Source organism: Lissotriton vulgaris, chromosome 9 (genome assembly GCF_964263255.1).
Source record: "Lissotriton vulgaris chromosome 9, aLisVul1.2, whole genome shotgun sequence".
Taxonomy (NCBI): domain Eukaryota; kingdom Metazoa; phylum Chordata; class Amphibia; order Caudata; family Salamandridae; genus Lissotriton; species Lissotriton vulgaris.
The window spans coordinates 1,214,624,813-1,214,650,248 of NC_141697.1; the positions used below are offsets into that span (position 1 = coordinate 1,214,624,813).

A 25,436-nucleotide genomic window follows, 5' to 3' on the forward strand; every position below is an offset into this window, starting at 1 on the left:
AATTTCAAAGTTTAAACAGCAAGTGTCCATGACTTGGGCTGCACAGAGTTAGTGGCCCTAGATGCACTGGGCCGGCACAGGCACACCGCCACGGGACAGTGAATTGCGGTGCACTGAGGTCGGGCCACACAAGCTGAGCGGGTCCTCATCGATGTCCAAGTAGAATGTTGCAGAGGGATGTGGGGGACAGTGGAAGGTATTGTTCCAGGGCATAATGCAGAGGGCAGAAGCAAGCAGAAACAGGCAATATGGAGGAGATGAATGCTACAGACTCATTTTTACCACCAAGTCAGTATCAGCTACATGATGATGAGAACAACTCCCAAGCCATATACTCAGACGCCACCAAAGTTCAACCAGTGAGTGTCCATGTATGTCGGGGAACAGACTTAGTGGCACTGGAGGTGAAAGGGTAAGCAGTCTGCGATGAGGCCGGTACAGTGATATAAACTCTGCCATAAATAAATCAAGGCTCAGTTCCACATGTGTATTCAATTCCACCGCAGTGTAGGCCTTAGGCAGCGGACAGCAGGGGCACACAGTCACGTGTTGTTGGCTTGCGATGAGACAGAGTTAGTGACACCAGAGCAGTTGTTGGTAGTCTTCGATCACCTCCGCGACGATGATCCTTTTTTCCTCCGGACTAAAACGTGTCTTCCTCTTACACCTCTCCTTACGTGCAATGATATGAACTCTGCCATTAGAAATCAACACTCAGTTCCAAATGTGTGATATACTGGACTGCAATGTGGGCCCAAGGTAGTAGTCAGCAAGGGACCACAGACATGTGTGTTCGGAATGCTATGCACAGAGTTGGTGGCACCACATCGAAGGGAGTACAGTGATAACAAACATCCCATGAACATATGAACTCGGCCATCAGGATATCAAGACTCAGTTCCAAATGTGGTGGTGGCGGTGGGTGTTGTGGCCCTCTTGGGGCTCCGAGCTGCATGATCAGTAGCTCCATGGCATCTGTTGTTCTTCTGGTGTGGCTCTGGGGTGGACTCCCTTTTATGGTGCATGTTGTTGTCCGACTTTACACCAGGTAAAAGTAGGTGTTAAATACCTGCTGCTACGCACCTTATCACCTGTTTTGGGATCTTATCGCTGATCTGGTTGGTCGTTGAGAATGTTGCAGAGTGGTGTTTTTGCTGCTTTTTGTATGGGAATGCCTACTCTGCATATCATTAGAGTTAGGTGCCGGGGTCATCTGTGGCGATATTGTTTGCGGCTGCTATCGCAAGTGAACTGGTGCTAATTTTATCACCACTTTGGCTGCGATAAAGTGCTGATAACTCGGTGAGAGGTCCTTGAGAATATTCCCCATGGCCTCTTGAAGCTAGCTGGTCAATGTGGCACTGAATTTGCAGGTGTTCATTTTCATGTAAATGTCCAGAAGGGCTTTGATTTGGTAGGGGTAGTTAATTTCATGCGGTGTGTTTTGTATGTTAGAAGGCAGTGTGTACCTTATAGCTAAGTTCCAGGGACTGTGTTCTTAAGGATGTGCATACGATAGGGTGAGCTCCAACGATGATGCACTTTAGTACTTTTCCAAGGCATGGCATGTAAGTCACTCTTGAGTGAATGCCTAATTACTACTTCTTCCCAGTTTAAGACCCTGTAATTGCTAATCCTTGAGATCAATTTTCACATCAAAAAAAGCCCAGCACGAGGAGACGGAACATTCTACACAACATCTACACAAAAGACACCGATGCAATCCATCATTATTTCCTGTCCATCAGCGATTTTAGATTGGTGTCAACTAGCCCTTAAGAGGATTGAGAATGTGTTTCTTCTATAAAAAAGCAGTGTATTTGTTAACTTTGAGGCAGAGTCTACACCAACACCTCAAGGATAGCAAGGTACATTTCCAGAATGTATACATTTGGCATGAATTCAGACACACCCACTACAATCCACCTTTAGAACTTTTTCAAATAGGAGGGGGGTAGGCGCACACTGCCTCACACTCCAGCACTCAGTTCGCCCGATGCATCATAATAAATGCAGTGCATGATAACACTTTCTTCAGTGTCAGGCTTTCATTTTTCACCCTTGTTGGAGCAGCCAGTGCTGTGTATCTCTAGACATGTGTTTCAGGATATTTGTCCTTCTTCAGTAGAGAGCAACACTTTTTTGGGGGGGTGCTGGAAATGCTGCCCAAAGTCTTCTCAGGTCTCAGTACCACTAGCTGGGCATTGGGTATTTGAGTTAGAAGAAAAGAAACACAGTTATAAGAGGGTTTGGGGGACGTGGATTGAGTTGATTTAGTGAGTCACTTAGAGTGATTGGATACTTGTGGACGAGGACACTTTAAGTAACGGTCCAATCGGCAGAGTTAGTGAATACATAAGATCAAAGTAAGATGAACGAAGGTTAGGCTGCCGGTTCGAGTGCTCATAGATAATTTGTTGAGGGGATATGGGTTACGGGGAAGCTGAACTCAGAGTGGAGGCGGTGTTGTGTTAATATTAAATCAGGGGAATTCGGGCAATTTAGTTTAAACACTGGTTGAGATGAAAGTGGGGGCATTGGGAGTGTGCACAGTTTTTGTAACTCAAGTATTGTTTTGGTTGTAAATTCAGTGTGACATATTTCGTAGTTAGGTGGGGTTTAGCACGCAGAGGACAGGATTAATATTTAGTTGAAGTACAAGGGTTTTCTGGGAGTTGATGTGTGGTGGTAGTGGGGCAGACGAGGGTGGGGGCATTGGGTGTTTAAGTAATTTTGGTTTACAGTAAGTTTGTATTGCGCAGTCAATTGAGCTTCCTTTTTATTGTATTTTTTCAGTGACCCCTGACGAAGAGCCATGTGGCTCGAAATGCATTGGGTGTAACAAAATGAGCCCATTTTGAAATATGATTGTTTCTTCACATGCCACCGTTGAAAGCCTGGATGGGTATGCAGGAGGTGGTTGAAACTTTGAATAAAAAATTAAGGTGCAATCAAGCTGTCTCCGGAGTGATGTAATTGCGCAGAAATACTGATAAATAGGGATACGAAAAAAAGACTGGTACACAAAGGTTGAAATATGGTAGAACTTAGGATGAAGTGTTTTAACGAAAGGAAATATTCCTCATTCAGCAGTGCGACAGGTGGGTGCACAAGTAGTGTGCCATTATGGAAACTTTCTAAAAGTAGCATTTTCAGACTTACAATTTAAAATACGACTTCACCATAAGTTGTGAATCTCAATTGTAGGTCCAGAAACACTACACTTAATTTTCTGTTTGTTTAACAAAATAATAATAAAGCCAGCAAAAACTAAGTTAGCAACACAGGAGGTCAGAAGATTAAAAGTCAGGGGAAACTACGCCAAAGATACCAGGTCTAACAGCAGCACACATAAAAAGAGGAAAATGCCCCAGGTGATTGTTTTTGTGCAGGAAGGTGTTCCTTCTTACATAAAACAATCCTGCTTCCAATGCAGGCCCCTTGCATGATGGTGCAAGGCTGCCTTTGTTGGCGCTAGGCAGCACATAGTGCGCTACTGCAAGGAAAAGAAAGGAATGCGCCATATAATGTTAAATACATCGCATTCAGGGCCTTTCCCAGATTTGCATTTTGTGTAATTTGATAGAATTTTGCTGACCTTTTGAATAATTACATGAAAGCAAACTATGCAAATTCAACACACCCGTTATTATGATATAGTGCTAGCAAATGTTTTGGATTTAGGGTTCAATAGGGAGATTAATTGATAATTGGCAGAGTTAGTTCAATCTCCCTTTAAGGTCTTTCCTAGACAGGGCATGTGCTGTCTTTTTGAGACCTTCTGTTTTCTATCAGGGCTCTTAAAGACTGTCCAATGCTTACCAATGACCTGCTTCACGGTCACTCTCATTTGCTCGCTTCTTATTGGCCAACTTCCATAGGCTTCCTTCTTCTATGTATGTTGTCCCTTACCTGGCCCTGGACCATGGACACATTACTTGTGTCCTTCCATTGCTCATTTTTTTCATCTCTCCCTTTTTGTTCTTGCTTAGGCACTCAACCACTCTGCATCGTTTTCAGCTGGCTCCCTCGTATCCTTTTCTATCCTCTGCTGTCCATCTTCTTGCCCCCACACACCCTTTCTCCCTCCATTGCCATGTTGCTTGCTCCCACCCAGTTTTCCTCACTCTATTGTTGTCCATGTTGCTTCCCCCATTACCCCCTCCGCTGTTTTCTGTGTTGCTTGGCCACCCCATTCTCCATCCCTTAGTTGTGCTTTGTGATGCTTGTTCTCGCCTGCTTCCCTTCTTCCGTTGTTGTCCTTGTTGCTTGCCCCATCCACCTCACTCCTTCCATTGTTTCCCTTGTTGCTTGCCTCCACCCTCACTCTCCTTCTGTGCTGCTCCAACCCAAGTCCCATCCTTCTGTTGTTGCCCATTTTGCGTGTTGCTTACCTGACCTCCTTCCGTTGTTGCCTGTGCTGCTTGCAGGCCTCATCACACCACTTTGTTTTTTAACTTTCAACTAAGCTGCACATTATCCACGCAGCTGTACAATATGGCTAAAACATTAACAATGCCTGTGCCTCGTGTATGCAAGAAATATTTGCTTTGCCAATGTTTGTTCATAATAGGCTTCAAAAATAGCCAAGATCTTTCTTTGAAGGCCACTGAAAAAATAACAATCCCAAAACACCATAATCTTTGCCTAATATTAGGTCCACTATTATATCTTCTAAAGAGTGAAAAAATATGTTTTCACTCCTTAAAAGATAAAATAGTGGGCCTACTATTAGGCAAAGATTATTCTATTTTGCTGTATCATTTTTCCATTTTATAAACTAGCATAGGTCCACGACAGACGTAAACATTAGACACCTCAGGGTAGTCCATCTCTTGGGACTGTGATACTTCAGTTTCGATAAGTAAACAGTGGTCAGCAAACCCTTCAGAGGTCAGCCAAAAAACACCCTTCAAACATGCATTGAGCCACCATTCTCAGTTGTGAATTAAGCAAAACAAGTGCCTTAAACCTGCCTTCAAAGTTGATTTGCATTAGAGTCAGCATGTTAAGCATTTATTGTTGTGGATATCATCAAGGTTAGAAGAGTCAACATAATAGGATCCCTGTGTCCCCTGAGGGTCCCCTTTTAAGATTGATGACCACCTCAAACCTTCTAATACATTCAAGGTTGCATAACCTTTATTAATATGGGAATCAGATTCTTCATAAAAGACAAATCTATTAGCAGCAATTGAATCAGTCAAAACTGGGCCCAAATTAGGTGTTGGAAGAAGTTCTTGTTTAGCCTCACATTAATATTAATGCTCTGTTGGAATTACAAGTTGAAGTACCTTGTTTGGAAGTTGTGTGTGCCTTCTCACACCTAATGTAAATCTTATTCTTGAAAATACCTTTAGCCATATTGTGTTACTGTAGAACATATCAATATTAGCCATCCCTCTCTGGTGCCTCCCTGGCAAATAGTGGTGCATATAATCTACAAAGACAGAACAATTCGCTCTTTGTCTTTTATCCAATAGGTCGTCTAGGTGGACCCTTCTGGATAACTTCAGTTTTAAAGGTAGTACAACAATTTGTTATTTCCCACATCAATATTTCTTACATTTTTCAAGACTTTAATGCAGGCGGTGTCCACAAAGTTGACGGTGGTGAAGTCCAGGATGAGAGAGTGGAAGTGGGGCTTCGTCAGACCGAGTGATTGCAGTGTTGGCTCTTTGGGTTGCTCTTGGGTGCTGAGTTCTTCATCTCTGCCAAGACTTATTGCTGATATCCCAGATTCATTCTCCTGAGAAAAGAGAAACAATCCATGATGTAGATGAAGAGCCACACAAAATCATCTTCTGGCAGCGAGGGATAATTAGAATGACAAGCTATGGCTCGACATTCTCCAAGGTGTGCATTACCCTGTTTGGGTTGTACTCTTTGGCTTTTTGAACCAGTGTTCTTCATTAAGAAGGGCCACATCAGTCTGATTCTCCATTAAGCAGCCATCGGTTTGATATGTACATTGTTAGGAGATGAGGCCTAAGGGCTGAAGCTTCTTACTTGGAACTGGGGAACCAGATTTGAAGCCCAGCCTTGGTTCAACGTTCTGTGATTCAGGACAAACCATTTAATCTCTTTATGCCTTAACATGTGACATGCAACGTCTGGCTCTCATGTAAAGCATGTGCAACTCTAATGCACATGGGCCAAGTTAGTGCTATATAAAATTGCAAATCAACAAAAGTGTTGGATACATTTTTTCAGGTTTTAGAACTCGGAACGTTGCCTATGATCATTTTGTTAAATTGTCTCCAGTATTTAATTTCCTTTATCACTTTACACCTGTTATTTCTGCACACCAGTACAATACATGGATACACAATTGACAGAGCTACGGGGATTTGAGTAAATACACTAGTAAGAAATGTGGAATAGGCGGTGGTGCCGTTATGCAACATGATGTTCGGATTACTTACTGGTAGTCTTCATTACTCTGAGTTACAGTCTTCCTTGTCCCGGTACTTACTCACATAAGGTCTTTGTAAACAGGGTGCAGGTTTCCCTTACATTCACTTATATTAGTACATTTTAAAATGAGCCTATACCAATATGGTAGATGTAGATACTTCCTATGATATGACCCACAAAGTCAGGGCTAAAGCACATCACTTTCTTATTACCAAGACCAAAGAAAATTCTGAACATTGCAATTTTTATTTTATATTAACAGGACCAAAATGTTTTCTCCTCCACAAGTTGCAATATGGGACTGTGATGATGAAGATTTACTCAGTGAAATCAAGATAAGGAGCATGTAATCCAAGCGTTACCTGCCTCGTCCATCTTCCTCGGCCCAGTCTTTAATCACACAAATGTATACTAAAACACAGTAAAAATTTCAATTTACAAACACTGGTGGACTTGCAAGAAAAACTATTCGTTTTTTGCTTCATTCATTTTAAATAAGTGTGTTGGCTGAAACATGATATTGCATCCCCATCAACAGCTGCACCAAATAAAGAAAAAACCATCTACCTTACACAACTGACAATGATATATGAAAGTATGCAGAGAGGACCAGGTAGCTGCTGCACAAATGTACATAGGAGAGGCTCCCATGAAACCTACCCTGAAAAAGCTACACTTCTGGTAGAGAACAAGAATTAGTAAACCGCTTTTATATAAGCGAACACAATTGCCATTTATCCCATCTACCCAAAGTGGGAGTAATAGGACGATGATCCTTATTAGACAATTCAAAAGTCACAATGAAATATAAATTTAACAAAAACAGGAAGGGGCCGATTCACAGAACTAACTGAAGACAAAATCCTAATCTTAATCCTTTTGGTATTCACAGAAGTTAGAATTTTGTCTTAAGTTTGTCTTCAGACAAACTTAAGACAGACTTAAGACAGACTTAAGACAAAATCTTAACTTAAGTCTGTCTTAAGACAAATTTAAGACAAAATCCTAACTTCTGTGAATACCAAAAGGAGTACGTTTAGTATTTTGTCTTAAGTTAGTTCTGTGAATCGGGCCCGAAGTCTTTTCAAGGTAAATTGAAAATACTCAATGTAGACCACGTACATCACTCCACTGCCTTTTGGCTGGCTTTACCTTACAGAACTACCATGAACATACATACATCTAAAGTATGCTATAGAACCTCAAGCTCTAATGAGGGAGAGGGAAGGAAAACCAGGACCACAGAATCCTGAGAGAGATGGCAAGCCAGACCAACTTTATATAAAAAGGATGGGCCAGAACTTAAACTACATTGTTGGTTTAAAAACAAAAAAAATAATGAAAGGGACGTAGGACACAAGAGCTGCCCTAATCTGTACCCAGAAGATATGGGCACTAAAAATAAAATATATAAGGTGAGACATTTTAAAGAAGCTATTTGGAAAGGTTCGAAAGGATCTTTCTGAAGAACATTAAATACAGAGGTTACATCCAAGGAGGGGACTGGAGAATGGAATAAGACTCTCCTTAAACTTTTAGAAATGCGTTCATCTTTAAAAGCTTTGGTTGCTTGGTATTAACGGCTAGACTGCAAAAAGAAGAAGTCTTTAAGAAATTACTGCTCTCAGAGGATGGGGAAAACTACACCCCTATCCTTTGTCAAGCACCAGGAATGGAAGTGCTTCCAGTGCCCAGCTTACAACATCAAAGTACTTTGCCTTCTGGAATATTGAATGGACCGTTCCACCTTGCCCCAACAACCCAAAGCTTAATCTTTGGCTTTAATTTACAAGCCACCAGGGACAGCCACTGCAGAGCTCTTTCTGACAGACAAGTAGATCTCACAATGGATGGACAGATTGGAAAACTCCAAGGAGGATAAATTGATAGCTGCTGTAAAAAAGGGAACCAAGGCCTGCAACACCAGGCTAGGGCTAACAAGAGAACCTCCACTTTCTCATCCACCATCCTGTGAAGAACTCTGTTCAGCACTGCAAATAGTGGGACGGCATAGAAAAGGCCACTGGGCCATTGAACACTCATTCTCTCCATTGCGCAGCTTGCGGACAACTCTGAAGAGAGCAAAACATTGGGGATTAATGACTTTTTCTGGGATGCAAAATGGTCCAGCCATTGTGTCCTGAAGCTCTAGAAACAGATGAGGAGAAAGACGCATGGTCACTGAGGATGGGAAGACACATTTCAGCCTGTCCGCATGCCCATTCTTCATCCCCGGGAGACAGACTGCTGCTATTGAAATAATCTTCTCTAATGAAGTGGTTTATCTATGCGCTTGTAATCTGATTGTCCAAACCTGGACCAACTCATTCTGAAGAAGAGGAGCAAAAGATAACAGAGCCTTGTGTGCTGCGACCAGTTCTTTATAGATGGGAGAAGTCTCCTGTTCCTTGACTGACCAATGACCCTGGGTGCCTGCTCCCCCTAATGTGGCATTCACCCGCTACTACTCGTATCCATTGTCACAACTAGAGCTTGGGGTGGAGACAAAGGGATGCTCCAGGCCAGATGGGAATGGTTTAGTCACCATTGAAGATTTTCATATATATTGTCTGGGACATTCAATCAAGTTTCTCGTAATCCCATGATTTCGTTGTTGTACAAGCTTTATTCGAGATTATTTCTCATAAAAGCACAGCATAAAATTGAACATTACAGAATAAAAACATATCATTAACAGGTACAAATTCATATAAACAATCTGTGCAAGCTCATACAATATTAACATGGAAAAATTTACATATAACAAATTAGTTTAGGATTTTATAGACATTTAAAAAGAGAAACATAATTAACTGGACCCCCCCAAAGATCGCCGCCTAATTGCCCAGGCCCACCCCAAGTATTTTGCTACCCCAGTAACTATCGACTCCTGAGTTGTTGTACACAAAATTCTTAATGCCACTGCGCTGTCACGTGTCCCAAGGTTTTTACATACAGGTGTAAGCCATACTCTCCTAGGTGATAAGTAGGCTTTGCATACAAATAGAAAGTGGCCTACACTCTCCACAGCTGTTTCGCATACTGGGCATAACCTATTAGTCGACCTCTGCCAACCTGCCGTTAGTTTTTTTAGGGGAATAGAACCAGATCTTAGCTGGAAGACTAGCTTTCTATCCATTGGGATGGTAATAGTGTCCCAGTAGTTTTCTAAGGTAGGGCAGAGTTTTGTCTCCAGGAAGCGACCCGCCATAGAGTCAGACCTAACACCTCTCAACAGATTACCGCCCACCCAATCCCAATATTGTAGTTTGAGGGCTTCCTTGCTTGGGAAGACTTCTTCCGCTGGGTTGGTCCAAAGATTTGAAAAACCAAGGTTAATCAACAGTGCCCTTAGATTTTTGAGCCATTTTATTTTGTGGAAGCTGTCTTCCTTGATTATCGAAAGGAAGCCATCAGCATATTGTCTAATCTCAGGAGTTATCCAGAGACGTCTCCAATAGAGAACAGGGCGCAAACGCGCTCTATCGCTAATTGGACGTCTGCCCAACTCTAGGAACAATGGTATTAGGGGCGTGCTCTGTGGGAGGCCCGTAATCCCTCTGAGAAACTTGTTCTCAGATGTCTGAAGGGCCGAAAGATTATCCCAAGCCCATAACTCCGCACCGTATAAGGTGGCACCTAAGACCTTTGCGTCATACACTATAAGGGCGGGTTTAATCGGTTTCGTTTTAGATTTTCGGTGTTCTCCCCGCAATGCACCTAAAAGCTGTTGGTGTTTTAGGGCCACTTTTTCCAAATGATGTGACCAGCCAGGGCCCTCTGCTATTTGTACCCCTAAATATGTGAACTCATTGACAGTCTCTAACTTGCTATTATTCAGGGTTACCTTAGGGTAAATTTTACTTCGTGGGGAAAAGGCCATCAATTTCGTCTTCCCCACATTTACTTCTAGGCCGTGCTCTTTGCAAAAAATATCTGTTCCTTGACTGACCAATGACCCTGGGTGCCTGCTCCCCCTAATGTGGCATTCACCCGCTACTACTCGTATCCATTGTCACAACTAGAGCTTGGGGTGGAGACAAAGGGATGCTCCAGGCCAGATGGGAATGGTTTAGTCACCATTGAAGATTTTCATATATATTGTCTGGGACATTCAATCAAGTTTCTCGTAATCCCATGATTTCGTTGTTGTACAAGCTTTATTCGAGATTATTTCTCATAAAAGCACAGCATAAAATTGAACATTACAGAATAAAAACATATCATTAACAGGTACAAATTCATATAAACAATCTGTGCAAGCTCATACAATATTAACATGGAAAAATTTACATATAACAAATTAGTTTAGGATTTTATAGACATTTAAAAAGAGAAACATAATTAACTGGACCCCCCCAAAGATCGCCGCCTAATTGCCCAGGCCCACCCCAAGTATTTTGCTACCCCAGTAACTATCGACTCCTGAGTTGTTGTACACAAAATTCTTAATGCCACTGCGCTGTCACGTGTCCCAAGGTTTTTACATACAGGTGTAAGCCATACTCTCCTAGGTGATAAGTAGGCTTTGCATACAAATAGAAAGTGGCCTACACTCTCCACAGCTGTTTCGCATACTGGGCATAACCTATTAGTCGACCTCTGCCAACCTGCCGTTAGTTTTTTTAGGGGAATAGAACCAGATCTTAGCTGGAAGACTAGCTTTCTATCCATTGGGATGGTAATAGTGTCCCAGTAGTTTTCTAAGGTAGGGCAGAGTTTTGTCTCCAGGAAGCGACCCGCCATAGAGTCAGACCTAACACCTCTCAACAGATTACCGCCCACCCAATCCCAATATTGTAGTTTGAGGGCTTCCTTGCTTGGGAAGACTTCTTCCGCTGGGTTGGTCCAAAGATTTGAAAAACCAAGGTTAATCAACAGTGCCCTTAGATTTTTGAGCCATTTTATTTTGTGGAAGCTGTCTTCCTTGATTATCGAAAGGAAGCCATCAGCATATTGTCTAATCTCAGGAGTTATCCAGAGACGTCTCCAATAGAGAACAGGGCGCAAACGCGCTCTATCGCTAATTGGACGTCTGCCCAACTCTAGGAACAATGGTATTAGGGGCGTGCTCTGTGGGAGGCCCGTAATCCCTCTGAGAAACTTGTTCTCAGATGTCTGAAGGGCCGAAAGATTATCCCAAGCCCATAACTCCGCACCGTATAAGGTGGCACCTAAGACCTTTGCGTCATACACTATAAGGGCGGGTTTAATCGGTTTCGTTTTAGATTTTCGGTGTTCTCCCCGCAATGCACCTGAAAGCTGTTGGTGTTTTAGGGCCACTTTTTCCAAATGATGTGACCAGCCAGGGCCCTCTGCTATTTGTACCCCTAAATATGTGAACTCATTGACAGTCTCTAACTTGCTATTATTCAGGGTTACCTTAGGGTAAATTTTACTTCGTGGGGAAAAGGCCATCAATTTCGTCTTCCCCACATTTACTTCTAGGCCGTGCTCTTTGCAAAAAATATCAAAAATATTTAATGCGCGTTGTAGCCCTGCAGGGGTTTTTGACAGGATCAGGGTATCGTCAGCGAACATCAGGATCGGAACCCTGACGTCCGCTAACGATGGGGCGTCCACGCTTGCTTCCAACATTCGCTCGACAATCCCATTGATAAATAATGAGAAGAGTAAGGGAGCCATGGCGCAGCCTTGTCGGACCCCCCTTTCCACGGGGAAGTCCGAGGTTGACTCGCCATTCCCACCCCACTGAACTCTTGCGAAATTGGATTCGTGTAGACGCATAATTAGTGTGAGCAATTCAGCAGGAATCCCCAGCTTTTGCAAGACCAGCCATAACTTAAACCTGGGGACCAAGTCAAATGCCGCCCGTAGGTCGACAAACGCGACATACAGGCAGCCCCTTCCAAGTAAGACCGTCTTCCACCGCAGTATAGTAAAGCGGAAAACCTGGTCAATGGTACTGGTTGCTCGCCTGAATCCGGCCTGATATGGGGAAAGAGCGTTATTATCGTCCACCCAGTCCATAAGCTGGTTTGTAACCACTCTCCCCACTACTTTTTGCATGGTTGCTATTAAGCTTATGGGCCTATAGTTGGCCGGGAGTGAACGATCTCCCTTCTTGTGAATGGGAATAATAATTGCACCTTTCCATAGCTCGGGAACCACCCCCCCTTGGCTAGAGCATTTGCTAGCAAGAAAATATACCTCGCCCATCTCGTCATATCGTACTTAAAGATATCCGGGGGTATCCCGTCTAACCCTGGTGCTCTCCCGCATTTCACAGAGCTAATCGCGTTTTCCACTTCTTTACGGGAGAACAAATTATCAATAGCATAGACTGGCGTTATGCCCTCCCCTACCCCGGGGTGCATAACTTCGGCATATTGTGGTCTGAAGTACTCAACCCAGGCTTCCTCAGCTACATTGTTATCGGGCTTTGCGGGGCTACCTCCTCTACCCCATTTAATAATTTTCCAAAAGGTCCTAGAATCCTTGTTACTTGAAGCCTCTTTTAACTCCGCCCAGTGGTCTTCGTCCCATTTCCTCTTAGCTTGGGAAATGGCCAGTTTATACAATTTCCTTGTCTCTCTAACTGCAACACTGTCCCTATTTCTAATAGCTTGCCCCAATTCCAATCATGCGGATCTGCATTGTCGATTAAACCACCTGCCAACCTCCTGGGTTTTCCTCCCTTTCTTGGTCTTAGTCAGAAAACATGGTTTGAGGATGGAAAATATGGTTTGAGGATGGAAAATAACTCGTTATGGAGGTCTGTGATTTCCCTAGCCCCGGGAGCTGTGAAATCTACCGCCTCCATGGTTAAAATAGCATTATCCACCTCATGATTGATATAAGTCATTGTTTCCTCGTTAGCCAATACCCTTGGCCATTTTAACCTGCGTTCATCATTACTCATGACTAGGATTTGGTCGTTACTTAAATGCAAGTTTCCCAATCCGACATTCCACCACTTATGGGTCACACAAAGGGGGTTATGGTCACTTTCTATTCTAGGCTTAATAGCCATATCAATAACCCCCTGCCACAGCTGGAGACTACAAATTACATAATCGATCCTACTCCTGCTGTTGCCGTTGTCAAAGGTGCAACTGCCCTCCTTGTCCCCTGGGGTTCTCCCATTCAGGGCTCTTAGACCGTGTTCCATACAAATAGCATTTAATAATAGGATGTCTTTTGTCCACCGTGGGACGGGGTTTAAACATAAAGATGGTACTCCCCAAAGATTGTCCTCATCCTTCCCTAAGGGATCATTTGTACAGTCCAGAGGTTCAAAAGTCCTGTTAAGGTCCCCGGCTACTATTACCCTGCTATCTTGGGACTTGGTTTCTGAGGAGGCAGACAGCACCTCTAGGGTGGAAGAGTTGGTTATATTGCTGCCTCTTGCATAGACGTTGTACAAATCCATTAACAACCCCTTTTCTGTTGAGATTCTTAACAGTTGTAAATCACTAATTCCCAAATCCAGCATTTTGATAGTGATGTTCAGGTCCTGTTTTATCCATACAGTAAGACCTCCCATAGGCCGACCCCTTCCACCTTTGGATGCTGGTATAGAGAAATTTAGATAGCCACAAAGAAAGAGGGGGTCACAAGCCCAGGTTTCTTGGAAACAACAAACATCAAACCCACTGATATATTCCACCCAGGATTGGGACTCTAACTTGCTACCCAACCCTGCAACATTCCAGGATAGAAGCGTACCAAAACCAGGCTCAATCCCACCGGAATTACTATTGTTGAAACACACTTCGGAAATCAAAGGGTTTTTAATATTATTAGCGACCTTCACAGGGTCATCAGTGATATCAGCTACCATGTTTACTGTTGATGTGGGTAGTTTCACAGCACTGGCATTTACGTTTTCTGTCCCACCTCCTCCCTCTACCACAAAACTCCCTTTCCCTGTGGCCCTTACAATTAAGGTTGTACCATCAATTCCAACATGAGCTTCACAAGTCCCCTTAAACTCATTAGTGCTCCCTCCACTACTACTATACAACTCTCTGGTAGTTTGTCAACATCCCCATCCTGGGTCATACCATCCAACATGAGGGTTATAGTTCATACATGTGGTATAGTTTTGAACAAGAGGTGGAGCTGGAGTGGAATTAATTGGCCATGGTACAGTAGGGGGATTTATAGGTTCATTAAGCAGGCTAGTCAATACACTGGTTGGGCGGGGGTAAAAAAAGGTAAGATCTACAATTCCAATACCTCCCTTGTTTGTACCCCATCCCTGCCTAGTTATCCATCCAGCCACCCTTGGGTCTTGAAAGTTAACCACAATACAATCCCCACCCAGACTTTTGGGTGTATACCCTATCCAATCTATTCTCCTTACCCCTATGATTAACCCATCGATGTCTCCTGGGAGAGGTCGATTCTCCCTTAACCAGTGCATGATCTTATTTTTAAGCATCTGGAAGGTTTCTCTCTGTCCTGTGGATAACGGTGGAACATTTATAAGGACTGCTACGTAGGGGAAGGAATCCGGAGTAAGATTAACTGGGGGTTTTCTATGTGGTGGCTTTGTCAAGGGTGGTGGAATCGATGTAGAAACTATAGGAACGGGGCGGAGTGCAGGTTTATTTGACACCAACTGATTATTAATTGGTTGGGTTGGTACTAGAACTCTACCCGCTGGAGGACATACATTAGCCCCGTTCCCAACAGCAGGGTTGTTTGGAACTAACTGCTTATTGGGTGCTTTTGTGGGTACTAAAACTTTGTCCGCTGAGGGACATACATTAGCCCCTAAACCAACAGCAGGAGATGGAATTTGTACTGGTGTTGGTTGTAGCACCACAGACTGAGCTGGGTTTGTAGTGTTAGGATGATTTGAAGCAGGGCCTAAGTGTACCAATCCAATAGGTTTGGGAGTTGTACTTACAATAGCGTTGGTAGGCTTGGGTAGTAGTGAGGGGTTAGTTTGAGGCCTTCTTCCCTTGTCTTGGGTAGGGTGGGTAGTATTGCCCTGGTGCTTAGTACTAACATCTGCCCTAGCAATAGTTTTAATCAGAGATTTTGTGGAATAGAAGTTATCTAGTGTTGCCTGCTCAAAGTGGTTTAATCTATCAGAGAGCTTGGCAATTCGATCCTCTATCGGGCTAAGGATTAATCTAAGCAACTTTTCTAGTTCAGGGATCAGGTTTGCAAGTGATGACAACTTGTCATCAATTGAGGGGGCTGTCTCGGGAATAATATTCTGACCAGAGACTGGGCTATCCAAAGGAGCAACGTTCCCATTCTGTACACTTTCTGTGTTATAATTTGCTTCGGTAACAACCACTCTAGTACTCATTGTTTTGTGTAGCTTCCTATGCTTTTGAGGGGGTTTCGCCACAGATTTGCATTTCCTCGGTACGGCAGTCCTTTTCCTTTTGGATCCGTGCTTGGGTTGAGCCAGGGTAACCTGGGCACCAGAGTCAGGAAGCAACGTAGAATTATTGTGACTCCCACTGGGTTTCTTCAATTCAGATACATTGTCATTATTTGTTGCTTTTGCAGGTACCTCAGATTGATCGTTAGCGGCTGGAAGATTTACTGAAGATAATGGTGTTACCAGGGCGGGATATGTTAGAGTTAAATGCTTATCCGTGGAATTTTTGAGTAGTTCGATGGATAGTCTGGGCTCTGCACGCCTCTCAGCCAAGGATAACTCTTTATCAATTGATAGGGATGAGCGGTTAAAAAAGAATTTATCCAGAGGACCAATTGCCAGTGGTCCGATCTCGACCGGTGGAGTAGTAGAACTGACACTGACAATACTTGTAGAGGCAGACATTGCTCTAATACACAGCAGTAAGGTGCAGTACTTCAATATCACTTACTGTAGTAAGGACCGTGGGACAGATATCAGAGGGCTGGCCCAGCCCGGCCTCCTTCGGCCCCTGACGGCCACAGACGGTCCCGCCCTTGTCCCGGGCTTCTCCCGGCGCCCTCCCGCGAAGCGGGAGTCGTGATCAGTTCTATTCACTGTCAGTGTCTGTTATTGGTTGGTGGACAGGGGGGTGTGGCCAGCGGGGAGAGCAGCCCAGGTGTGTGAAATGGGCACGCAGGGGCTCCTGGAGACTGGAGTCCCTGCCTGTGCTCGCAGCCCCGCCGGCTCTGCAACCTGCCCGCTCCTCGATACAAGCTCCCACTAACACTGCAGCCTCAAAGACACGAGGCGCTGCGGGACCCGCGAAGCGGGTCCGGCGAGGTCGGCTGGGTCCTGGGGAGGTTAGCAACTCGCAAATCCCTCTGGGGAGGTCGCTTCTGTCCAGCGAGCACTTAGCAGCAAGGAGACAAGTCCAAGGTGATCCAAGGGATCGGTGCAAACAGCCGGTTTTACAAAGCAGAAGCGGGGGGCGTGGCCAGCGGGGAGAGCAGCCCAGGTGTGTGAAATGGGCGCGCAGGGGCTCCTGGAGACTGGAGTCCCTGCCTGTGCTCGCAGCCCCGCCGGCTCTGCAACCTGCCCGCTCCTCGATACAAGCTCCCACTAACACTGCAGCCTCAAAGACACGAGGCGCTGCGGGACCCGCAAAGCGGGTCCGGCGAGGTCGGCTGGGTCCTGGGGAGGTTAGCAACTCGCAAATCCCTCTGGGGAGGTCGCTTCTGTCCAGCGAGCACTTAGCAGCAAGGAGACAAGTCCAACGTGATCCAAGGGATCGGTGCAAACAGCCGGTTTTACAAAGCAGAAGCGGGGGGCGTGGCCAGCGGGGAGAGCAGCCCAGGTGTGTGAAATGGGCGCGCAGGGGCTCCTGGAGACTGGAGTCCCTGCCTGTGCTCGCAGCCCCGCCGGCTCTGCAACCTGCCCGCTCCTCGATACAAGCTCCCACTAACACTGCAGCCTCAAAGACACGAGGCGCTGCGGGACCCGCGAAGCGGGTCCGGTGAGGTCGGCTGGGTCCTGGGGAGGTTAGCAACTCGCAAATCCCTCTGGGGAGGTCGCTTCTGTCCAGCAAGCACTTAGCAGCAAGGAGACAAGTCCAAGGTGATCCAAGGGATCGGTGCAAACAGCCGGTTTTAAAAAGCAGAAGCGGGGGGCGTGGCCAGCGGGGAGAGCAGCCCAGGTGTGTGAAATGGGCGCGCAGGGGCTCCTGGAGACTGGAGTCCCTGCCTGTGCTCGCAGCCCCGCCGGCTCTGCAACCTGCCCGCTCCTCGATACAAGCTCCCACTAACACTGCAGCCTCAAAGACACGAGGCGCTGCGGGACCCGCGAAGCGGGTCCGGCGAGGTCGGCTGGGTCCTGGGGAGGTTAACAACTCGCAAATCCCTCTGGGGAGGTCGCTTCTGTCCAGCGAGCACATAGCAGCAAGGAGACAAGTCCAAGGTGATCCAAGGGATCGGTGCAAACAGCCGGTTTTACAAAGCAGAAGCGGGGGCGTGGCCAGCGGGGAGAGCAGCCCAGGTGTGTGAAATGGGCGCGCAGGGGCTCCTGGAGACTGGAGTCCCTGCCTGTGCTCGCAGCCCCGCCGGCTCTGCAACCTGCCCGCTCCTCAATACAAGCTCCCACTAACACTGCAGCCTCAAAGACACGAGGCGTTGCGGGACCCGCGAAGCGGGTCCGGCGAGGTCGGCTGGGTCCTGGGGAGGTTAGCAACTCGCAAATCCCTCTGGGGAGGTCGCTTCTGTCCAGCAAGCACTTAGCAGCAAGGAGACAAGTCCAAGGTGATCCATGATTTCAGATCCCAATGGGCAGCAGATGGTTCATTGTTGGATAGAGGTGCAGGCAAGCCCAAGGGACTAGAAGTAAAGCAGCAAACACATACCCTTATGCCCTCAGCCAGTGTCTTGCAGGGACTTTTGACATGGAAGGAAAAGACCATAACCATGATATGTCAGGAACATGTTGCTATTGAAAAGAAGATTCTGCACTGGATAAAGATGTAACTTTGCCTTGTCCAACAGGAATCTATACCCTATTTCACAATCTTGCTGAGATACTTCCAAACCATTAGAAAAAGACGAAGTACAAATCAAACTGCCAACTCTTGGGATTATAAAATACCCACCAATCAAGGGAGGACTTTGGTGAAAACTCTTGTAGCTGAGGCAAGACAGTATGTAAACAGTCTGACCTGGAAAAGGATTTCCAGAGCATAGAACCTTAGGTATCTTTGGGAATCCTTATGGGAATGTGTAAGTAAGCACATAGTTAATCCAGAGAAACTAGAAATATACCTGGAGCCACCAGGGGAATAACGTCCTGGAGAGTGACTGTTTTGAATTTCTGTAAGAGTAAGGATGTAAGAGTTCACTTTCTTTAAATACAGATCTGGACAGACATGCCCAGAAGACTTTTACCACAAGGGCAATGGAAAAAATGCCTGTCCTTTTTCTGCCCCCGAAACTTGTACCATTGCACCATGGTTAAGCAAGTCCTCAATATCATTCTTCAATGATTGCTGATGATCTGGGGAGTGAAGGGTAGGAGTCACCTGGAAGAAATGTTCTGTAGTGATCAGAAAGTATACATGATAACCACTCTCCACAATTTAAAGAACCCAGGAATTTGTGACTGAAGCCTGCCAGATACTGAAGAAATGCAGAATCCACCCCAGCTTTGACTTCTGGCATTAAAAGACTGACAGGATCCCTTTGACGAATAAGGTGGAGGTCCAAAGGACCATCAACATCCAAAATCTCTCCCTCTAGTTGGTTGAAACTAGTTGGTTGAAGAACTGGTAATTTTCAGTCTTCAGCTGATGTGTTTGACCGGTTCCTCAAGTTGAAAGCCAAACAGGTTGACCCCACTGAGGGAGAGATGACTCAGCAAAGTCTCTGCAAGTCGTCTCCTTTCCATGATCTCATCCGGATATGCGACTAGCTACTAATGCCGCTGCACATAGTTTATCAAATGAAGCATCAGACAGGAACTTCACCTGCTGCTTCATCATGGAAAGATGTGATGTACAGTCCTTGGCCAGCTGCACTTCTGCCAGTGCCTGAAAGTCATGTAGCAGGGGCTGAACAGAATGGATAGCACATGTACCTGCCCTCAGAGCAAACTTAGATGCTGTGTGAGAACACCCTACAATCTACTGCTTCACTACTACAATCTTGTTATATGTGGCATTCGGAGGAGAAGCTTATTCATATACAATGGTTCCCTGTGAGGACAGCTCTGCCATCAGTGAATCCACTCACAGCTACTAAGAGCTCATCCTGTAAAAACCATCCAAGGGATTTCTTTTGGAATGGAACTTAGGGAAATTGATTTACTCAATGGCAGCACATTCTGTTGAAATTACCCCACTAATCACCTTGTGGACTGGGAGAGAAACTGGCTTCTTACACATGTATGGAGAGAAAAGAATCAGCATCCTTCCCCAGTATTGCAGTTGCAGAAGGAAAGTGTTCTTGTGCATCTGTTAATTTTCTCCACTGGATATATCTCCCTCTATGATCTCACTCTTTTCCAAAGGGATCAGAGTCGGGGTCTAAATCCTAGGCAGGGAATCCCTTCTTTCTTTGCAGGGGGTCTTCCTCTTGCCAGGAAGCTTCCCTGAACTGCCTTGTTAATATTCAATTGAAGCAGCTCTAAAGGAGGTTGGCTGATTTCTGTCATTGTGGGGAGCTTATTCCCCCAAGGTCTCATTTTAATGGAGGGCTTTTGATGCTCCATAGCAGCTGGCAGCCTTCATGACAATCATATAGCTTATTACCCGCACCAAGAGCTGTTTGCTGAATGCATAGGTAACATTTTCCAGTTTACTGTTTCCATAGCAACCAGGACTCGAGCCAAAACGTAGTGGACCGCTGCCATCACTAGGTCAGGCATCGTTGTCCCAGCTCCGGAAACAAAGGCTGCTAAGATCACACGGTGCCTCTAATTACTCTGCAGAGGTGGTAGATGCAACTACGGTGACAAATAACCCCAGCATAAAGATTGGCCTGCTTTGTCTATTGCAGACAGCCCCAATGCTTGCCTGGGGCACAGAGGAAGGCCACTGGTGGAGGTCTATCTGCAGTTCATATTAGTTTAAAAGCACACTTTTCATATCAACATAATAATAAAATAATAAAGGATTAGACCTACTATATATAGATGTTCTGCCAAGTTTGTAACAGAGAAAAACAGGAAGTGATATTGTTTAGTCCTGCCTTTATGGGTCATGGTACTGGAAGGCACTATATACAGCCATATTGGTAGGGGCTCATTTTAATATAACTAGTATGGGCGACGTATGTTCCCTGGTTACACAGAGCTCATGTGGGTAAGGACTGGTACAAGGCAGGTAATGCAGAGCCATGCACTACATTTCATCCAATGGCTGATCAAGGTCTGATAAGCATGAGCAGAATGTCACTCCTGATTGGCAGCAGTCTTACCTGAGTTGAGATCTTTCGACTGTGCTCCAGTTCTGTGTCCAAATATCCATTGTTCTCATTTCCTAACCCCTACAGATTCAAGAGATAAAGAACCATGTCAGAAACAGAATTTGGTTTTAATTCTTTCCAATGCAGGGGCATCGCGTAATTGGTTGTGGCTCAGGTGCATGTATCTGCTGGTGCTTTCCTTTCTCATTCTGAAACCCCCCATGGAGTACATTATTTTTCCCCATTTCACCATATGCACAATGCTTCTACCTTGCTCAACACAATTCCTGTCTGTTCAGTGTCCTTACAGTGCTTCTGCCTCACTCACCCCACACCATGCTTGTAGACTGCCTCGCATCGCTCAGCACACTTGGAGGTAGATTTATAAACTCAACGAAAGTTGCAGCACCACATTGCGTGAGCGGGAGCGAGCAGAACAGTGCCATATCTACTAAGATCTGTAATGCTGAATTTCTCTCTCCCCCCTGCACTTTTGACTATTTTAATTTAGTGTAACATTATGTTTGAGGCATATGAGCTGCAGATCGTACACTTTTGCAATAGATCGCCACCTGGTGTTGGGCTCGGATGATTGCAGGTTGTTGTCTTCTTGGAAGAAGTCTTTGTAGTCACGAGATAGGTGACTCCTCCTTTGGACAATACTGTGCATGGTCATCGACTCCATCCTCAGATTGTTTTTTTCTGCCACTGGGTTCGATGAAAGTTTTCCGCTCCGGCTAGAAAAGACTTTTTCAGCGATTTCGAATCGTGAAACTTTAGATAAACATTTTCGAAATCGAATAGACTTTTCGACATCACCAGCTACATTCCGGTGCGTCAACGCGGGCCGTTGGGCCTATCGGGGCCGTACGGCCTACGCCTCATGGACAGAACTCCATTCAAGAGATGCCCGGTATGTCGAGCAAAATTTCCTCATAGCGATCATCACAAGGTTTGCAACCTCTGTCTATCGCCCGAACATGACGAGTCGACCTGCACAGCCTGTGCATCCTTCCGATCTAAGAAGACCATTTTGGATCGGAGGGCCCGTCGACAGGAGATGAGGAGATCAGCGCCAGCACCGGAGGCCATCTTTGAGGAGGAGATCGTTGGAGAGGACGTCTCCGGGGACGAGGATCCACTCGAAGATATCTCCAAGGACGAGGCTCCACTCGTCGCCGAGGAAGACTCGCCTGATCTCCAGATCATTTCGGGGGCAGAGGACTCAGACGACTCGATTCCATCTCAGCAGCCCGTGAGTACTCTTGCCCCTTCACAACATACACTACCCAAGCCAAAGGCAGCGGTCGGCACTCCGCCCATGGGGCCCAGTCGAGACCAAGATCTACCCTCAAACGCCCCGCCTTCAGGCTCGGCTCCGAGGAAAAAGACTATGCCTTCCGGTGCCTTGGCACTGACGAAACCACATGTGCCAATTCCACCTCCTCCATTGGCACCGAAACATCCTTCGACACCGAAGGACTCTTCGACACCGAAGCCAAAACGCCCTTCGGTGCCTAAAGACAAGGACCCTTCGGCACCCAAACCAAAATACCCATCGGTGCCGAAGCCAAAAACTGTACCGGACCCAAAAGCTTTGACTCCGAAACCTTCCGGTTCCAAAAATAAAGATGGAAAACCAGAGTCCGGCGCGCAGGTCCAACGAGACCTGTCTCCACGCCAAAATCTCCAACATCGGTACCAAAGACTCCAGGGCCTGATACAGACACGCCTACCAAGCCGAAACCACTGTCGGCACCGAAAAATTTGCCACAGGACTCCACAACTCCTCCTAAAGCAAAAACCACAAAACAACCCCTATCGGCACCGAAAAAATCGACGCAGAAGAAGGCTGTAGAGGAGGAAGAACTGTTTAGACCAGATCCTAAACAAAGAAAGGTCCATATTAACCCAAAAACTGGACATGTGGAAGCAATTCCTTACAAGAAGAGACCAGCAGAGACACCACTACTACCTGTGGTTCCTGCCAAGAAAAAGGATTGTGCAACTTCTCCAATGCACCCTTACTCTCCTTCACCTTCTTCCTCTCCTATCCCTCCATATATTGAACCTATAGCTTCTCCTGTTCAATCTCCTGCATCATCACACCACACTGACGAGGAGTATGATCTAGGTGGGGAAATGATGTACCAGAGCCACATGCATATCCCTTAGATGAGGATGTCAATCCAGAATATCCTAAGGATGACGACATATATGGTTTTCCACCACACAATGTGCCAGATATTCCTGATCCTCAGTACTACCTAACAAAACCTTCCTCTCCAGAAGAAAGTATTGGGTTTAATCATCAATTAAATAGAGCTGCACTTTACCATGGGGTTCCAATGCACTCTGATGCAATTGATGAGGACTTTTTACTGGATACATTTGAGCAGTCACAAAGGTCTACGCAAATACTACCCATGATCAAAGGAGTTATTAAACATGCTCCAGACATATTTAAAGACCCGGTACGATGTAGGGTGCTAGATCCAAGAATAGAAAAAAAGTATAGACCAGCACCATCTGATCCAGTCTATATTAAGGGACATCTGCCACTAGACTCTTTGGTAGTGTCTAATGCACGTAAAAGAGGCAATTCCCAGACTTCTGGTGACACGCCCCCGCCTGACAAAGAATCTAAAGTTATTGATGCGTCAGGGAAACGGATTGCTGCGCAAGCAACAAACATATGGCGCATAGCAAACACACAAGCCTTACTCTCACGCTATGACAGAGCCCACTACGACCAATTAGAAAAACTAACAGAGTACCTCCCAGATCAATACAAAGATCAGGCAGCAGAGCTCTTACAAGAAGGCAAATTAATATCCAATGCCTCAATTAAATGTGCACTAGATGTAGCTGACACAGCATCCAGAGCAGTCAATACTAGTGTTATACTCAGACGTCATACCTGGCTACGCATTTCAGGTTTTAAACCAGGGGTACATACTACCATCTTGAACCAACCCTTCAATCAGAACCAGTTGTTCGGGCCGGAAGTAGGCGTCACACTAGAAAAAATGAAGAAAGACATGGACACAGCTATGGGTGCATTACAATCCACACAGACTAGAGGTTCTTTTCGCCGCTCCTTTTATAGAGGAGGCTCCAAGCAGACCGGCACAGATACATCATCATCTTTTAAGACCCACATACAGACCTCCTCTAACAAAGGATACTTTAGAGGAGGATACAGAGGCAACAATAACAAGGGAAGAGGTAGAGGTAATAACAACAACCGCTTCTCTTCCACTCCCTAACAGTGACTTCCCTCTGCCTCCCCTACAGCAATCCACTCCTGTGGGGGGCAGATTATCACAGTTCCTACATGTCTGGAATTCCATCACAACAGACAGGCGGGTAAGACAGATTATCCAACATGGCTACTGCCTAGAACTCACAGCAACCCCCCCAAACATACCACCCAGGCAGCGTCCAATGTCCACAGAACATATAACTCTGCTTCAACAGGAAGTTATAGCACTTCTACAGAAGGATGCTATTCAAGTAGTTCCTTTAGAGGAACAGTGAACAGGAGTTTACTCCCTGTACTTCCTAATTCCCAAGAAGGCCGGGACACTAAGACCAATTCTCGACCTCAGGCCCCTCAACCATTACATACAATCAGATCATTTTCACATGATCACTTTACAACAAGTACTCCCACTACTACCGCAGGGAGACTTTCTTTCAACACTAGACCTAAAGGACGCCTATTTTCATGTTCCTTTACATCCTGCACACAGGAAGTATCTAAGGTTTGTCATACAAGGACAGCACTATCAGTTCAAAGTCCTTCCATTCGGGGTCACAACAGCACCACAAGTGTTTACAAAGTGCTTAGCAGTAGTAGCAGCACATCTCAGAAGACAACAGATACATGTCTTCCCTTACCTCGACGATTGGCTCATAAAAACAAAATCGTTCAACCAGTGTGTCCAACACACAAAACAAACAATTCAAATATTGCACGACTTAGGGTTTACAATAAACTACACCAAGTCGCACCTAGAGCCTTTGCACGTTCATCAGTATCTAGGAGCTACCATAGACACATCTACAGCTCTAGCGTATCCCAGTCCAGCCAGGATACAGAGCATTCAGACTTTAGTCTCCATTTTTCAACACCAGCAGTCTCTCCAAGCCAGAGTGTTCATGAGACGGATAGACATGATGGCGTCTTGCATCTTCAGAGTTCCTCACGCAAGACTGCAAATGCGCCCATTACAAGAATGTCTAGAACAACAGTGGAATCAGGCTCAAGGTCAGCTCACAGACCTGGTGTTGGTAGACAGCCGTACATATCGCTCTCTGCAATGGTGGAACACCAAAAATTTTACAAAGGGACGGCCGTTCCTAGAACCTGTTCCACTGATAGTGCTCACAACAGATGCATCCCTCACAGGATGGGGAGCCCATCTCTTGCATTATACCACACAAGGTCAATGGAACAACCAACAAAAACAGTTCCATATCAACCATCTAGAGCTGCTAGCAATTTTCCTAGCACTCAAAACGTTTCAAGTACAAGTACGAAACAAAGCTGTCCTAATCCGGACGGACAATATGACAGCCATGTGTTATATACAAAAACAGTGGGGGACACACTCTCTGCAACTGTCCCAGCTTGCATAGAACATTTGGAGACGGGCCATTCCTCAAAACATACACCTGACAGTAGAACACCTTCCAGGAATTCACAATCAGATAGCAGATCT

The 25,436-nt window shown here is 45.5% G+C and overlaps 1 protein-coding gene across 2 annotated transcripts in view; it reads right to left on the reverse strand.

The window, feature by feature from the left end:
- The window catches only part of LOC147693063 (solute carrier family 26 member 6-like), a 240,761-nt gene that overhangs the window by 31,288 nt on the left and 184,037 nt on the right, over window positions 1-25,436 (reverse strand). For both annotated transcript variants that reach the window (XM_086936875.1, XM_086936874.1), the window contains exons 17-18: window positions 20,722-20,790; window positions 5,567-5,749 (exon numbers count right to left, since the gene is read on the reverse strand). In XM_086936875.1, coding sequence (XP_086793001.1) covers window positions 5,567-5,749; window positions 20,722-20,790 — 252 coding nt within the window. The remainder of the gene's footprint in view (window positions 1-5,566; window positions 5,750-20,721; window positions 20,791-25,436) is intronic.